Source organism: Rhinatrema bivittatum, chromosome 1 (genome assembly GCF_901001135.1).
Source record: "Rhinatrema bivittatum chromosome 1, aRhiBiv1.1, whole genome shotgun sequence".
Taxonomy (NCBI): Eukaryota; Metazoa; Chordata; class Amphibia; order Gymnophiona; family Rhinatrematidae; genus Rhinatrema; species Rhinatrema bivittatum.
The window spans coordinates 680,243,745-680,262,154 of NC_042615.1; the positions used below are offsets into that span (position 1 = coordinate 680,243,745).

The window sequence follows — 18,410 nt, forward strand, 5'->3', positions numbered from 1 at the left end:
AGCGTTTCGGGGACGGGCCCGGGGGCGTGGTCGAGGCCTCCGGACCAGCCCCAGGTCGGGTGACGGCACGCCAGCAGCCCGCTGGCGCACACAGATTTACGTCTGCTTTGAGCAGGCGTAAATCTGCCAACAAAGGTAAGGGGGGGTTTAGATAGGGCCGGGGGGGGTGGGTTAGGTAGGGGAAGGGAGGGGAAGGTGGGGGGAGGGCGAAGGAAAGTTCCCTCTGAGGCCGCTCCGAAATCGGAGCGGCCTCGGAGGGAACAGGCAGCGCGCGCTGGGCTCGGCGCGCGCAGGTTGCACAAATGTGCACCCCCTTGCGTGCGCCGACCCTGGATTTTATAAGATACGCGCGGCTACGCGCGTATCTTATAAAATCCAGCGTACTTTTGTTCGCGCACCAGGCGCGAACAAAAGTACGCGATCGCGCAATTTTTTAAAATCTACCCCTGTATATGAGAAAGAATGTACAAAGTTTGTGTGTAGCTCCCATTCCCTCACTCAGCCAGACAATTTCAGTTTGACTAAATCAAAAGTTCCCAGGAATGGAAAGCTGGGAAATTTTTAGCCTTATTAGTTTTAATAATTATTGAATGTTATTTAATATGCCTGCTGTTTTGAAATATTTTATTGTTTTTTGGGAACTTTTTAAAAAAATGTTATATGAATTTCTTTATGTAATGTTATTCTGTTTGTCAGCTGTCTTGAAACATGTATTTTTATTAGCATGGTTTTATTGGAAGAGAGGAAGTGCAGAGAAATATGATACAGACTTTCAGATACTTGAAAGTTCTTAAAGATGCACAATCCTTAAACCTTTTCCGTTAGAAAGCAAACAGTAGAACTAGGGGTCACGAAATGAAATTCCAGGGGGGGGGGGGGGGGGGGGGGGGTGGGACAACTCAGACCTAACATCAAGAAATATTTATTCACGGAGAGGTTGGTAGATGGCTGGAATGCCCTTCTGGAAGAGGTGGTGAAGATGAAAACAGTAAATTACTTTAAAAAGGCATGGGATAAACACAGTGGATCCCTAAAGGCTAGAGATGGAAATAAAGAAAAGGGTGCATGAGGGTAACCTGCATGGAGCGTCAGCTACTACCCTAACTGAAGGCATGGGGATTATTACTCTTAACTAATTATCCTTCATGATTTTGACACAACTGCAGCATCGCTCTCTGCTTCTATAGCGGAGAGGCAAGGGAGGAAGGGAATTGGATTCAGACAACAGCCAATGCTGGGCCCCAACTTTTAAGGTACAGGGTCCTGATACGCAGACATTAGGGAAAAAGCACAGGACTACTTCTACGGCCAAATCCTAAAGCAAATCATGTTCAAGTAGCATTGTTTGAATTATCAAAAGGCTGCTTACCCTCTAAAAATGTTGATAGCAGTAATTTTTTTTTATGGATTTGACAGTGCTTGGTTTTAAATGTTAATATTAACCACCTTAACAGAAACATTTATTTATTTATTTAACATTTCTTCTATACCGATGGCCGTTCACACATCGCATCGGTTTACAGTGAACACAAAACCATTGGGCAAGGCCCTTACATAAAACAGATAATATATTGAACTAGATTACAAATAATTAAACTGTGGGAGGAGCCCATACATATTGAACTAGATTACAAATAATTAAACTGTGGGAGGAGCCCATACATCAAACTATATACATCAAATATGTACAAAGTTAGTGCACAGTACCAAATCGACAGGCATAGAGGCGTTTATATCAGGATAGCAGAGTAACATTCGGAGGGGGGATTTATGTAATAGGGGGTGTGGTGGAGTAAGCTTGCTGGAAGAGCCAGGTTTTAAGTTTCTTTTTGAACACGGGGGTATAGGTCTCCGTACGAATATCATGGGGCAAAGAGTTCCATATCGTGGGGCCCGCAAGAGAGAAGGCTCTGCTAATGGTGGAGGACAGCTTAACGGATTTAATAGATTGGGCTTGGAGTGTTCCTTGAAGTGCTGGGCGGGTAGGTCTCTTGGAGGTACGGGGTAAGAGGGGGGGGTTGAGCCAGTTGAGGTTGGAGTTTAATAGACTTTTGTGTATGATCGAGAGAGTTTTATAGAGAATTCGTGACTGTATAGGGAGCCAGTGTAGTTCCATAAGTGTGGGGGTAATGTGCTCTCTTTTCTTTGTATTTGACAAAATCCGAGCGGCGGCATTTTGCAGGAGTTGGAGTGGTCTAGTGTGTATTGCGTGGATGCCAAGTAGGAGCGCATTACAATAATCAATCTTCGAAAAGATAATAGCTTGAAGGACTGTACGGAAATCCTTGAAATGTAGCAGGGGTCTGAGCTTCTTTATTGTTTGCAGTTTAAAGTAGCAATCCTTTAAGATGGATTTGATGAATGGTTTGAAAGAGAGGTGATTATCAATAATAACTCCTAGGTTGCGAGCGTGTGAAGGGAAGTTAGTAGCGGAGTAGGCAGGGGGGATGTCTGGAAGTGGCTGCTTATTTGATATGACTAAAAGCTCAGTTTTGTTGGAGTTAAGAGCTAGGTGCATGTCTTTTAGGAGCTGGTTGATAGAGGAAAGACAGGATTCCCAGTTGTGTAGAGCGGTTTGGATTGTGTCTGAGAAGGGGAAAATGATTTGTACATCATCAGCATAAATAAAATGCTTGATGTGTAGATTAGTAAGGAGCGTAGTAAGGGGAAGCATGTAAATGTTAAACAAGGTAGATGAGAGTGAGGAACCTTGGGGAACACCTTGGGGGAGACTGATGGGGTCAGATCCGTTATTGTTCATAGTGACAGTGAAAGTACGGTTTTGACAGTGAAAGAAACATGGGGGTAACCTGCACAGAATAGCAGTTACTACTATAGGAAACTTGTTGGGCAGACTGGAAGGACCATTTGCTCTTTTTCTGCTGTCATTACTATGTTACTATTTTAGTAGCTATTATGATTGATGTTTTATATTTCTTGTTTTATGAGGAATGGTGAATCTGGCTTTTTGCGGTTTCCGGATCAGTTTTTGTCTGCACATTATATTTATTTATTTATTTAACACATTTATATACCGCTTCACCAATACATGAATGACCGAAACGGTTTACAATCATTTTCTAAAAAATAAAAAACAAAAATTAATAAAATTAAAATAAAATTAAAGTAAGATAAATTAAATGAAAGAAAGATGAAAATTAAAATAAACAGAATAAAAAGTACAATTAACATCATAATCAATATCAACAAAACATATTATGATAGAATAATTTTAACCACTATCTTACAAAAAGGGATAGAAATAACAAATAATAATTAAAACCTGGTTAACTATGGGAATACGTAAATAACTTTCATACCTAGATTAAGCAGGACTAAGTAAAATCTAGGTTCTCGAATGCTTCTTTAAAAAAGGGAGTTTTTATAGCTTTTTTGAATTCTTTCCTGTTGTAAATTTGTCTTAAGGGATCAGGTAGCGCATTCCACAATATAGGTCCGGCAACAGAAAAGGCCCTCTGTCTTGTCATGTTTAAAGCAGCCTTTTTTACTGAAGGGACTTCCAGAAAATTTTTTCCTATTGATCTAAGATCCCTTGAGGGTTTATACAGTCTTAATTCAGAACAAAGCCAGATAGTATCGATATTATTTAATAGAGAGTGAATAAGTGTAAGAATTTTATATCTTATTCGATATTTAACCGGCAACCAATGTAGTTTCTGCAGAATAGGAGAAATGTGTTGTCTCATTGGTGTTGCAGTGAGGAGTCTAGCAGCTGAATTTTGAATTAACTGAAGGGGCTTAATAGACGATTCAGGCAAACCTAAGTATAAACCGTTACAGTAATCTATACCGGAAAAAATCAGCTTGCAAGACAGATCTAAAATCATTAAGGAACAATAAAGGAACAATAAAGGAACAATAAAGTAATCGTTTTAACACGTGCAATTTAAAAAATGAGTTTTTTACAACCTTAGAGATGTGTTGTGAGAGTGATAGACTTGAGTCAATCCAGACTTTACTTTATGATCACTTTATTCTGTATCTGGTGAGGGTCTGTCTGGGTTCTGGTGTGAGATGGAGGTGAGGTATTCAGCTCTGTACTTTCCTCGTAGGGAACTATAGCAACCTGTCTTGTTCTGTTTTCTTAATAAGAAGTATATTGGTGTTTGAGGGCCTGGTGTAATATTTGCAGTATTACATTTTCATGAGTAGGGTTCGTACTGTTTGGATGCTGGCATTCAGTGCAGTTTTGGTGTGGGAGGCTTACTATATTGCAATTGTGGTTCAGTTTGTTCATGGCTTTCTGAGGGCCAAGTCCAAACCCAATGCACTTTATAAAAGGCCTAATACCATATGAGCTCCAAATGTCTTTTTTTGCAGGGCTTCCTCATTGTCACCACAGCAGTTCATGTAAATATATCTGTGTTGTTTTGAGTGATATTTTTATATCAGAAGACTATACTGTGAATGTTTTTATAAATATAAAATCTATTAGAACTGCATCATTGTAATTGTGTGCATAGTGAAGGCTGGTGGGGGGCACAAGGCTGTAAGGTTCGTCGAACACCTAATACCCTTATACCAGCCCTGAGAGAGTACACCATGCACAGACCCTCACCATCCACTCATCTTCCATATTCCCAAGGTGCAGCTGCTGGGGAAAGCTGGGAAGCACATGTTATGGCTTCCAGATGTGGCAGGGATGCCAACTTCTTAGAAATATTATCACTGACATTCTTATCTCCCACTCCTCTGGGAACTCTGATCTCTGCTTGCCTACTTTTCCAGAATTTCAAATCATCGAAAGGGCCAGACTCCAAGGGACCCCCTTCCCCCCTCTTGGCCATCTTGGTGCATTGATCTGCACTGTCCATTGTGGGGGAGGCGCCATCTTAGCCCTCGCCTCAGGCAGAAGATTGCCTTGAGCCGCCCCTGAGAACCACCAGCTACAACAGTATCCTAACCCTTCCCTCCTGGGCACACAGCCCTGAAGACATACTCAGTGCAAGACGATAAAGCATCACCTGGAGGGCAGGTCCTAGCGACAGGATCACTTCCACACCAAGGTGGCAGTCTCCTGCCAGGTGACCTTGCTCCTCCAGAGCAGCACGAGGGCTGCTTGACTGGAGTTGGGACCACTCTGCTATGGTCAGGAAGGTCTCCTCTATATACCTCTCTGTCTGCTTCAGCTCTTCCAAGTCTGCCACTCTGACCTCTAGAGATCTGACTCATTCTCCGAGAGCCAGGAGCAATTTGCGCAGAGTGCACACATATAAACTCTCACTAACAAGTAGATAATCATACATATGGTACTCGGTGCAAAACACTGGATAGCCCCCAACTCACTGTTGGACCTCTGACTGTGTCCTAATTTTATTGAGTTGTTAAAGTTTTAAAAGCTGAAAAAGGAATAGGTATATCTCTCAATTTAATGGTTTTTAAATTTGACTACAGATATTAAATTATTTGGTGTCTTTCAAATCTAACATTTTAAATGAATACCTAGTTGAATTATGTTAGCTTGTGAATGACAGCTATCTTATTCCAATAAGGAACATCTCTGTTGGGATGGCATGGTGGCTCAGTGACAGTGCTGTGCATTGGAAAGCCCCTGGGGTTTGATTCCCACGCCTCCTCGGTGATGGGGAGGGGGAATCGTGGTCATAGGATGACTCCAGTGACTGGACAGCACCCACGACCACATGGTTCCAAAATGACTGCTGGTGCATGGCCCTCAGCTGAAGGACTATCACTGCAGTAACGACTCTACAGACCTTGAATTGGGAGGGGCGGGTGTAGTATATAAAAAAAAAAAAAAAAAGGAAAAAAAATCCCTGGGTAGCTGCAAATGAAGGCTGCTGGCATCAGAATCCCCACCCTAACTCCATGCTGTGAATGAAGTTTCTGGAATTCATACTCAATAGGCCAGTGAGTGGCAAGTTGTCTGATTAAACTTAACTGGGTAATTTTAGCTGGTACGTTCAGTGAGACAAGTCGCCCTCTGAATATGCCCTGGTAAAGTTTTCTGGATAAAGTTACTTAGGTAATTTTGCTCCTTATGGCTAACTGAATATAAAAAAAAAAAAAAAGCCAAGCCATGGCCAATTCCCTCCCCTCTAACTCCAACCTCAAATCTCTTTTAAAAAATAATCAGGTTAAGCGGAATCCCCTTCCGTTCCCCCTCATTCCCCAAATATCTTTAAAAACGTATCGGGTCAAGTGGGGCTGATCCCCCGCCCCCCAAAATAATATTTGTGTAAATCCCCATCCTCGCCGCCACCCGGAATCCCTGAAAGGCTCCCAAATGCAGAGCAGGAGGCGTAGGATCTTTCACCTCCTCCCGCTTGAGTCATACGTGGAGCACCGATAGCTCTGATGGCTCCTGGCATTTATGTACTCATTTCGTCACTGCACTCCTTCACCAACAACGGAAGGGCCGATCCCTGTTCCCACTATTGGTGAAGGAGTACAGGAAATAAATACGAAAATGCTGAGAGCCATCAAAGCTGGCGGGTTCTCATGTCCCAAGGGAACGGAAGGCACTTAAAAGACTCTACTCCTCCTGCTCTGCATTCGCAAGCCTTTCCAAGGTTCTGGCTAGGGAGTGGGGATTTACACAAAACACTATTTTCAAAGGTAGAGAAATAGACAGAATCGGCACCGCGTAAAAAAAAAAAAAAAAAAAAAAGATCTTCGCGGAGGGGGGCGGGAGGAGGTTCTGCTTAACTGGATAATTTTTTTTTTTTTTTTTTAAAGAAATTTGGCAGGTGTGGGGGTAGAGGGAGAACATTTGCCACCGCTCAGCTGCTACCTTTTTTTTTTTTTTTTATATAATCTAGCTAACTTTAGGCCTGCAATTTTTCTGATCAGAGTTAGCCGGATAACTTTACCTAGCTAGCACCGAATATCAGCGCTAGCCGGATACATTTAAGCCACGCCACATCCTGTCTCTTTTTTTTTTTTTTTTATCGAGCTAAGTTTTAACCAAGTAATGACAAACCCGGCTAAAACGTGGCTGGTTAGCAGGGCAGGAAATCTAAAACTCTGGATTTGGCTGCCAATGTCCCAGCCTTAGCTGGTCAAACTCTTTAGAGTATCACCCTTCCTTGTCGAAAAGGGAGGCCTTCATTACCATGCTTTGGGGCAGGACTGTGCAGTTTAAGCCACTCTCATCATCCAACTCGTCTTTTACATCATTTCAGTAGCTATTAAAGCCCCCATATCCCAACAGCACTGGATAAAGCTTTATACTCTACCTTGCTTTTGCGAGAGGTTGAGTCACCCATTTTTTCAACATCCTCCGTCCGAATGAGGTTTGGGTATGATCCAAAACCCACAGCAGGCTGCCCTTTGTCTTCTTGTCAGTCTAAATTATGGTGAAGAAAATGTTATTAATTGAGTAGCTGCATATTCATCTGAAGCAGTTACAGTCAAACAACATTAACAGGTAGGTTTGCTGCATTCACCTTGTAGTCTCTCTTTATTGATATTTCCTGTCTTCTCTCCTATTTGCTAAAAGTCAAGTGCTAAATGTCTTAAAACAAAGCCCTGTAATGGATTTCCTAGCAATAGTCAGTTCCTACTTTGTACACTGCGTATTTGTTAATTTTCAGATTTCTTTGCGTATTATCTGTACTTTTCAAATTTCAGGTGGTAGCTCCTCCTAGATGCACTTGCCCTCCTGATCTCCCTCATCCTCCATATTGGGAAAGGGGAGGACAACCATGGCCTTGCAGCGCTTTGGAACGTGTCCTCCTCCTCCACTACTGGGCCTGAACAGCATGCCGTCAACTATAAGTTTCAAAGATGACTCAGGCCCTGTGTTTTATTAGGTATTTATGTTTGTTTATTGAATTATTATTTGTAAATGCATAAAATGATTTTATGTATGTTGCATTTATAAACCGCTGCGATCATCTTTTGAAGTAGCAGTATATAAGCTTCTTTTCAATTAAATAAAATAAACAAATAAATGTCAGCTCTTGACCTAGCTTCCTTGCAGAATTTGGTGCTACAGCTGTAGAACTCCACCAGGCCTCTGACTCCAAAAATAAAATAGGCTTTGCATTCTGACCTGATTCTGTAAGATTTCCAGATTCTGCAGTGTTGTCCCGTTTATGGTGATATGCTCATCCTCATTGGATAACTGTTTAAAGTTACTGTAAGGGTAAAAGAAAATTTACTTTCCTCAACATGGGTGGAGATGAACAAAAATGATTTTCTATGTAAAGACAACATTCATCAACACTAATCACCTGTACGTTATAAATCTTTCAGTAAAAATATAGAAAACATCAAGCTCAAACACTTTCTTCATCCTTTAATCATATAATCATTTTCACAGTCTTTATCAAATCAGACTTTAATAGAGATTTAATCATAACATTGGTTCATTTTATGATAAAAGCATTTAAACCATTTTTGGAGAGGCTAAGAATGGGTCAGAGGAGCATAAAGAGGTAAGAGGAGGAGGCGAGAAAGACAGAAGGGGAAACGGAGAGATGGAGAGACAATGGCAAAAGAGGAAAAAGACAGAAGGGAAAAGGAGGATGAAAAAGGACAGAAGAGAAGAAGGACAAAGAGGCACAGAGAATCACAGAAAAGATACATAGGGAGTGAAGGGGGGAAGACAAAGGGTCACACAGAGGAAGGAGAGAAGATTACTGGGAAAGAGAAAAGAAGAACAGAAGGGCACAAGGAGAAAAACAAATCAGGCCCTTACACAGAGGGCAGTGAAAAAGGAGCACAAGTAGATCTGAGAGAAGGGGGGAATGAGAGGAGGAGGGAGAGTGACAGAGGGAGGCCCTTGGTGTTTTCTGGTGCACATAACTGCCAGGAAACACCGTTTAGGTACAGATTCAATTTGCTTAAAGGCAGGTGCATTAAGCCCCTACATGGTGATTTCAGGCACTGCCCTGTGTTCTGGAAAACGCTAAGTAAAACCTCTCTGCGCTTGTTAATCTCAGCCTGTCCAAAACCAAAAAAAGGTCCCCAGGCATGTAGATCAAGAAACAGCTGTACCTCGTAAATGCTTTAGCAATGCTATTATGTTTAACACAAGTGTGTATTTGGCTGCCTAGAAACGTGAGAGGAAGATTAAAATTCTGTCAGATATCTGTGAAGGGGACAGAGGATGTAAATTCACAACTTCTATTTCAAGAATTACTATGGGACTGCAGCTTAGCAGTTCATTGTGGGGCTGTATACACTGAATAAGATTTGTACTTTAGCATCTGGGCTGATTAAGCTCATCAAGCTTTACTTCTATGGATTAGATGCTAAACACATACTTCTAAAATAGATCCGTTGTTTTCACTTCCAGCGTAACCACCCTTATCCCCCCTGTGAGCTATGTAAAATACTGAAATGTCAAGCTATAGTCGACAAAACATTAACACATCTGCTGGCTGGAGCGCAACAAAGAAAGCAGACAAAATATTAAACTACTTCAGGTTTTCATTGTCCTGGGCCCTTCAAATGCGGGCCCAGGACAATGAGGGCTAATTTAAGAAAAAGCACACTTCAAAAGATTTTTCATTCTTACAACTTTACAACTCGCTACTTAAGGATATGTAATGCACATGTATTAAAAAGTATATTCTTTATAGTCCACATTAGCAACAGAACCTATAGCAGGGGTGCTCAAGCCGGACCTCGGGACCCCTCCCAGCTAGATAGGTTTTCAGGATATCCCTAATAAATATGCATGAGAAATATTTGCATACCTAAGAGGTATTGCGTACAAATACATCTCATGCATATTCATTAGAGATATCCTGAAAACCTGACAGGCTGGGGGTAGAGCTCCAAGGACTGGTTTGAGCACTCCTGCCTTATAGTTCAAAACCAAACAATTAGGGGTGAATTTTCAAGAGAATTAAGCACACAAAAACTGCACATACACACATATGTGAAGCAGTCACATGTAAGTTGCATTTTCTACATGGGTCACATATGCGCATATATCCACCATCGCAAATACAAAAAAAGTGGACATGTTAAGAGCATGTCAGGGTATGATTTGTACATGTGTGTGTAAGGTACTATTTTATAAACCATGTACATATGAATGTCATCAATGAGCAAATAGATTTACTACAGCTATTTTACATGCCAAGTTCAAACTTGCATAGTCTTTTTCAACCAAGTGTTTGGCAGGCTGGTTTCTACAAATGAGTGAAGATGACAGCAGGCTAGGAAAAGAGGCAGAGGAGTTGGAGAGGGCTAACCTTCACCCCTTTGCACTTGCCCAGAATGGTGTATTGATCAGGAATCTCGTGCATAGTTGAAGGGAAATCTTTCACTGAATGGCACAGCAATGAGTGTGACTGGGACAGATAGGACCATACTTGGAGAGGGAGCCTGGGAAAGACCAAGCCATACCTTGGTGAAGGGGGAAGTGTGACTGGGACAGACAGTCATACTGGGGGAGGATGAGGAGAAGTGAATGTGACTGGGACAGGCTGGGCTATATTGGGGGGAGTGAGTAGTGGAGACTCAAACTTCAAAAGGACTCTACTAGACTTATGAAACTCATGGCACCATGGCTAAGGAGGGAGAAAGAAGAGAAGGAGGAGAAAGAGGTACCCCTTATAAAGAGTACACCTCAAGGTCACTACCACCCTGGCATTTTAGCCATTGGCACCTTCCAGACACTTGTAGAGGTCACAGCTAGAATAAGCCAGTCTACCACCTCCATAAATATCAAGCATTTCTTGGCTGTATTTCTCAAGAAAACACCACTATATATCTTTCCTCAAAGCAAAGAGCAACAACAAATGACTGATTTCTACCAAATTGCATGCTTGGTAGACTGCGGAGTAATGTTAGGAAATATTTCTTTACAGAGAGGGTGGCGGATATGTGAAACAGTCTCCCAGTAGAAGTAGTGAAAACAAAAACAGTATCTGAATTCAAGAAAGCATGGGATAAACACAAGGGATCTCTAAGGGAGTGATGAGAATTATAATGCTAAATTAATTGGACGGTTAGGCAGACTGGATGGGCCATACAGTCTTTTTCTGCTGCCATGTTTCTATGTTTCATCTCTGTCTTGAGGGCTATCAACTGTATTCATAGCCCTATAAGGGCGCCGGAGGCAGATGAGGCCGTTTACCACAACTGCAAGGGCTTCCACTCCCTCAATATACAGGTGGTCTGTGATGCCAAGGGATAATCATGGATGTTGTGCCTAGGTTTCCAGGATCCTATCACTATGCTTATATCCTCTTGCAGTCAAGAATTTATGACTGCTTCTAAGAAGGGCACATCACTGGAGCTAGCTTCTAAGTAGGAATCCACTTCTTACTACCACTACACAGCAACTGACCTCTTTCTCTTTTCTCTCCCTCATATCTAGGCAGAGTCACAGCATTGGCCCAAGAGGATCATTCCAAACTTGATCAGGGAATTGCCACACTGCTTAACACTAAGTAATATCTAACTCTGCTCTTCTCTGCCTTCTCCCCTTCAAGTGATAGAGGATATCCACTCAAAACCTGACTCATGATCCCGCTAGCTAACTCCCAGACCACTGCAGATGCTTGCTACAGCAGAGACCACTGGCAGACCAGGACAGTCATTGAGAGAACCTTTGGCCTACTCAAAACAAGTTTCCGCTACCAAGTGAGATCTTTCTAGCCTGCTGCATGCTTCATAACTAAAAGGCCTTCTTCCTCCAGAAGCACTAGATGATCATCTGAATGAAGACAAGGAAGAGAAGGCATATGATCTGAGTCAGGAGGAATTGCAGATACAATGTTGGGATTACTACCTGATAATCCCCTTTTCCTTAGTGTAGACAGATGGACTCAGAACAAATGGGATAGTATCCGCGTGCTAGCAGTTGGAGACGGATCTGACGTCAGCACGGGGGCGTATATATCCCCACAGGAAGCGTAGCTATTCAGTAATCTTCCTTGCAAAAGCTGTTATAGATGTGTGTACTGACGCTCAGTTAAAAAGTGAAACAGGATTCCCCTGACCGATTGACAGTAGCTGGAGACCGCCAGCATTCCCAACCGGAAGGCGTGGACACCTGGTAGAGTGTACGCTCTTATGGAAACAGATGACATGGCTTACCTTGAATCGGTGATACCCATGTACGCAGGCAGCTGGGCAGGATGCTGAGTCCATCTGTCTACACTAAGGAAAAGGGGATTATCAGGTAGTAATCCCAACATTTCCTGGCGTGTAGCCAGATGGACTCAGAACAAATGGGATGTACAAAAGCTTTACTCCCAGCCTGGGCGGGAGGCTGCCTGAGGCCCATGTAGTACCGCCCTCGCAAATGCCGAGTCCTCCCCGGCCTGAACATCCAGACGATAGAACCTGGAGAAAGTATGGAGGGAAGACCAAGTCGCCGCTTTACAGATTTCCGCAGGCGATAGCATCCTGGATTCTGCCCAAGATGCTGCTTGTGCTCTGGTAGAATGAGCCTTGACCTGTAGAGGCGGAGACTTCCCGGCCTCTACGTACGCTGCTCTGACAACTTCTTTAATCCAGCGGGCGATGGTGGGCCGCGAGGCCGCTTCACCTAGCTTCTTCCCGCTGTACAGGACGAACAGATGGTCCGTCTTTCGTAGGTCTTGTGTAAGTTCCAAATATCTGGGCAGCAATCTGCCAATGTCGAGATGGCGTAACAAACGCACTTCTTCAGATTTCTTCAGACCCGCCGTGGTAGGCAAGGATATGGTTTGATTAAGATGAAACTGTGAAACCACCTTAGGTAGAAAGGAGGGAACCGTACGAAGATGGATAGCCTCTGGAGTGATTCTGAGAAAGGGATCACGGCAGGACAATGCTTGTAGTTCTGAGATGCGGCGGGCTGAACATACAGCCAGCAAGAATACCATCTTCAAAGTGAGGGAACGAAGAGACAGGCCCCGAAGGGGTCGGAAGGTGGATCCCGCAAGGAAATCCAAAACAAGGTTGAGGTTCCACAAAGGTACAGGCCACTTCAGTGGCGGACGAATATGCTTGACTCCCTGCAGGAAGCGAGAAACATCCTGGTGCTTGGCGATGGTCTTGCCATCCCTCCTGGGACCATAGCAAGACAGCGCAGCCACCTGAACCTTGATGGAGCTGAGGGAGAGACCCTTCTGAAGGCCATCCTGCAGGAAATCCAACACAATAGGGATTGTGGTTGCATGAGGATTGGTGCCGTGAGTGTCGCACCATGCTTCAAACACTCTCCAGATCCGGATGTGAGGGATGTGGAAAACTTGCGAGCTCGGAGGAGGGTATCAATCACGGGCTCCGAGTAACCCCTCTTCTTCAATCTAGAATGATAAGAAAAGAGAAAAATTAAAGTAGTCTTGGAAAATACGCTCAACAAGCGTGCAGGCACTCCAAACTGCTTTGGAGACGGAAATTACTGAATAGCTACGCTTCCTGTGGGGATATATACGCCCCCGTGCTGACGTCAGATCCGTCTCCAACTGCTAGCACGCGGATACTATCCCATTTGTTCTGAGTCCATCTGGCTACACGCCAGGAAAAAGTCATTTTCATTGGTGAAGGTGCATTTATTTATAATTGTGATATCAGGGTAGAAAAAATAAAACGCTAATGCTTCCTTGGGCACCCTCACTTTTTGTGGTGTAAGTGCCGGTGCTTTTGCCTGTCCCAATCTTGTGCTCCTCCGCAGTGGTGTCTGCTCACCCCTGACGGTGCCCTCAGACTTTCTCCGACGTTGAAGCAGAGAGCTATGCTGAATATGTCGCCACTCTGCAGATCTCGGCAGGTGACAGCATCTTGGATTCCGCCCAGGACACTGCCCAGGCTCTAGTAGAATGGGCCTTGACTTGTAAAGGCGGTGGCTTGCCTGCTTCTACGTAGGCCACGCCTTGATTACTTCTTTGATCCAGCGGGCTATGATTGCTCGCGAGGCCACTTCCCCTTGCTTCTTCCCGCTGTGAAGGACGAATAGATGGTCCATCTTTCTTACAGATTCCTACCTTTCCAGGTATCGGACTAGGAGCCTGTCGGCATTGAAATGGCGTAGACTTCGAGCCTCTTCCGAATTCTTAGGCTTATCTGGCGATGGTAGCGAGATGGTTTGGTTGAGATGGAAGTGAGACACCACTTTGGGGAGGAACAACGGAACTGTGCGTAACAGGATGGGTCCCGGAGTGAGACTGAGGAACGTCTCTTAGCAGGACAGTGCTTGTAGCTCGGATATACGATGGGCCGAACAGACTGCCAGCAGGAAGGCTGTCTTCAGTGTTAATAGTCGGAGAGACAGGCCGCGGAGAGGTTTGAAGGAGGTTCCTGCTAGGAAATCTAAGACCACGTTGAGGTTCCCACATCAGGGGTGGTTGGATCTGCTTGACTCCTTTCAGAAAGCGGGAGACATCTGGGTGAGAGGCTATGCTGCCGCTCTCGCTCTTGGTTCCGTAGCATGATAATGCGGCCACCTGTACCTTGATGGAGTTGAGAGACCATCCCTTCTATAGGCCATTCTGCAGGAATTCCAAAATTGCACAAAATTTTACAGAGCGTGGTATGATGTCGCAGTCCTTGCACCAGGCTTCGAATACTCTCCAAATCCTTATGTATGGTAGGGAAGTGGAGAACTTGCGTGCTCGGAGTAGGGTGTCAATTACTGCCCCCGAGTATCCGCTCTTCCTCAGGCGAGTCCTCTCAATTGCCAGACTGTAAGAGAGAATCGAGCTGGATCCTTGTGGAGGATCGGTCCCTGTTGGAGCAGATCTCTGTGTGGAGGTAGCGGCAGGGGGCTCCCTATCAGCAGTCTTTGCATGCCTGAGTACCACGGTCTTCTTGGCCAGTCCGGGGCCACTAGAAGTACTGGTCCCCTGTGGTGTTCTATTTTGTGAATGACTGCGCCCAATAGGGGCCACGGCGGGAAGGTGTATAACAGAGTCTCCTGTGGCCAGATCTGTACCAGGGTATCAACTCCCTGGGACAGGGGTTCCCGCCTGCGGCTGAAGAAACTGGGTACTTGGGCGTTGGACTGGTTTGCCAGGAGGTCCATGGTTGGTGTTCCCCAACGGTTTACTATCAATTGGAATGCTGTGGTCAACAGCCTCCATTCTCCTGGATCTAGACTTTCTCTGCTGAGGTAGTCCGCAGCGACGTTGTCTTTCCCGGCGATGTGGACGGCCGAGATCTCTTGAAGATTCACTTCTGCCCATGACATTAGGAGGTCTATTTCCAGAGACACCTGTTGGCTTCTGGTTCCTCCCTGACGATTGATGTAGGCCACTGTTGTGGCATTGTCCGACATTACTCTGACCGCTTTGTCTCAGAGTCTGTGAACGAACCTTAAGCAGGCTAGTCTGACTGCCCGGGCTTCTAGGCGATTGATGTTCCATCCCGACTCTTCTTCGTTCCATTGCCCTTGGGCAGTTAGCTCCTGGCAGTGTGCTCCCCATCCTCGTAGGCTAGCATCCATGGTGAGTAGGATCCATGTTGATGAGGATAGTCTCATTCCCTGACTCAGATGGGCTTCTTGTAGCCACCATCGTAGTTGGGCCCGAACTCTGTCCGGGAGCTGAAGACGTACGGTGTAGTTCTGGGACAGAGGATTCCATCGTGATAGTAGTGAGCGTTGTAGGGGTCTCAATTGAGCCCGATCCCATGGCACTACTTCCAGTGTGGATGCCATGAGGCTGTGGGGCGAAGTTTGCTCAACAGAGTTTGTAACTGGGTCATCAGTTTTGATCTCCTTGTTGGTGTCAGGATGACCTTGTCTTGTTTGGTGTCGAAGCGGACTCCCAAGTATTCTAGAGATTGGGAGGGCTGCAGGCAGCTCTTGTTTGTGTTGACCACCCACCTGAGGCTCTCCAGTAGAGTTTTGACTCTGTGGTTGCCTGGTGGCTTTTCTCTGGGGATTTCGCTCTGATCAGCCAATCATCTAGATAAGGGTGCACGCGGATTCCTTTCTTCCTCAGTGTTGCTGCCACCACCACTATGATCTTGGTGAACGTCCGGGGTGCAGTGGCTAACCCGTAAGGTAGTGCCCAGAACTGGTAGTGACGGTCCAGGATCGAGAAGCATAGAAAACGCTGATGCTCTTGATGGATCAGAATGTGTAGGTAGGCTTCCGATAGATCCAGGGATGTAAGGAACTCTCCCGGATGTATTGCTCTTATTACCGAGCATAGGGTTTCCATGCGGAAGCGAAGGATCTTCAGGTGACGGTTGACTGCCTTGAGGTCCAGGATGGGTCTGAACGTTCCTTCTTTTTTGGGGACGATAAAATAGATGGAATAATGTCCAGTATTTATTTGTTGTGGAGGCACCGGTGTTATAGCCTCTAAGGCTAGCAATCTGGTCAGTGTAGCTTCCACTGCCATCCTCTTGGAAGGGTCGTGGCAGGGAGATTCCACAAACTTGTCCGGAGGGAGGTGGTGGAAATCCAGGTAATATCCCTCTTGAATGATGGATAGGACCCACTTGTCCGAAGTTATCTCGACCCATCTTTGGTAGAATAGGGCAAATCTGTCCCCTATGGCTTCTTCCTTTGGACGGGTCGGCTGATTTTCATTGTGGGGTGCAGCTGGGGCCTGAGCCCGAGCTGGCTCCCCTTTTGTTGTGCTTGTTCCGAAAGGATTGGCTCTGGCCTGCGGGGTGGGCCGCTTGATATGTGCTTCTATATGGGTTGAAGCGCTGTGATCCTCTGCCCCTGGAGGTTCGAGGGAAAGATTGCTGGTTTCTCTTATTCCTGTCCTCCAGTAGCCGCAGCAGTGGGGACTCGCCCCATTTGTTGGCCAGTTTCTCTAGTTCGCTTCTGAACAGGAGTGTTCCCTTGAAAGGCATCCTTGTGAGTCTCGTTTTGGAGGATGCGTCGGCTGACTAGTTTCGGAGCCAGATTTGTCTTCTGGCTGCCACGGCGGATGACACTCCTCTAGCTGCTGTGCATACCAGATCAGAAGCGGCGTCCGCGAGGAATGATACAGCTGGTTCCAGGGCCTCCCCAGGAGTGTTGTTCCTGGTCTGTGCTAAGCAGGCACGTGTCACCACAGCGCAGCAGGCCACGATCTGTAAAGACATAGTGGAGACATCAAAGGACTGTTTGAGGATAGATTCCAGACGTCTGTCTTGAGCATCCTTGAGTGCTGCTCCTCCCTCCACTGGGATAGTAGCGCACTTCGAGACCACGCAGACCATGGCATCCACTTTCGGACATGCCAGGAGATCTTTGGCGGCTGGGTCCAGAGGGTACATGGCTGCCAGAGCCCGGCCCCCTTTGAATGTAGTTTCTGGGGCATCCCATTCCAGGTCAATTAGTTGCTGGACGGCTTGTAATAGTGGGAAATGGCGGTAGGTCTGACGGAGTCCCTCTAATAGTGGGTTCGTCTTAGGTTCCCCCGAGGCACTTGTGCCCGAGATAGCAAGCTCTTTTAAGCTGCGTGTGACCAGGTCTGGAAGCTCGTCCTTGGTGAAAAAGTGGCTCATGGTTCGGTGGGGCTCTGTCCCCGGAGGGAGTTCCCCTTCCTCCAGGGGTTCTGAATCCTCATCTGAGTTGTCCGTGTTCCTGAAAGTGGGGCTTCTGGGCAGTGGGATCACTTCCCTGGGCATAGAGGGTCCCAGTATGTTGAGGTCCTCTGGTGGAGCCTGTGGCCATATAATAGGAGGCCCTGGTTGCATATGACGAAGGTATGCACACCTTTGAAGAATTCCACCCAGGAGATAGATGCTGGGTCTAGACTAAGGGGCGCCATGTCCCTAGGGAGCCCCGTTTGAGAGGGGGTCCCGCTGTGCAATGCTTGGTTCGGCGTACTGCTCAAGAGGCTGGAGCCCAGTACCGGCTGGGGAGGGCCATGAGTTGGATCCCCTAGGGCCTCTTCGCACTGTATACACAGGGCAGTGGCTTCCTCATGCTGTGCGGCTCTAATGTAGCATGCTGGGCAAAGGCCCTGAGCCCTGAGTTTCTTTTCCGGTGGTGCCAAGGGTTGTGAGCGTAAAATACAGTTGTGCGCTCCGATGTGCGTCGAAGTTGTGCGTGTAGGTTGGGTGCGCGCACTGTTGTGCGCACAGGTGTGCCCGGCACAGTAAGCACGCGACGTTGTGCGCACAAGGTATTTGTGCACACTGCTCGTCTCTGTGTGCACGTATTGGAACAGTGAACAGGGCGGCGAACAGAACAAGATGGTAACCACCTCAGAGGGTCTCCACGTGGGAGGACCCTCGGATCTGACCGGGGTCTAGCCCTGCTAGGTCAGATCAACCTGGCTGGTGACCTGTGCATCTCCTCGAGCTTTAGAGACCGCAGACTTTTAAATAGGTTCTACCTTACCTTGTCTCGGCACTTCTCGGTCTCGTTCCGGGTGGTCTCCGGCTGTAGGGGGGGAGAGGGAAAATACCTTCACCACCACGCTTGAGGATACACCCGCTGCCTCTCAGCCTCACCGAATGTCGGGGGCTAGGTCCCCGCCGAGAGTCGGCCGCCAGACCAAGGCTTACCTCCGAGGGATCGCGGAAAT

The 18,410-nt window shown here is 46.1% G+C and overlaps 1 protein-coding gene across 5 annotated transcripts in view; it reads right to left on the minus strand.

The window, feature by feature from the left end:
* The window catches only part of MSH3 (mutS homolog 3), a 597,715-nt gene that overhangs the window by 341,834 nt on the left and 237,471 nt on the right, over positions 1 to 18,410 (minus strand). For all 5 annotated transcript variants that reach the window (XR_003852288.1, XR_003852291.1, XM_029574170.1 and 2 more), the window contains exons 11-12: positions 8,036 to 8,120; positions 7,218 to 7,327 (exon numbers count right to left, since the gene is read on the minus strand). Coding sequence is in view for 3 of the 5 variants with exons in the window: in XM_029574170.1 (XP_029430030.1) it covers positions 7,218 to 7,327; positions 8,036 to 8,120 (195 nt within the window). In the remaining 2 variants the exon portion in view is untranslated. The remainder of the gene's footprint in view (positions 1 to 7,217; positions 7,328 to 8,035; positions 8,121 to 18,410) is intronic.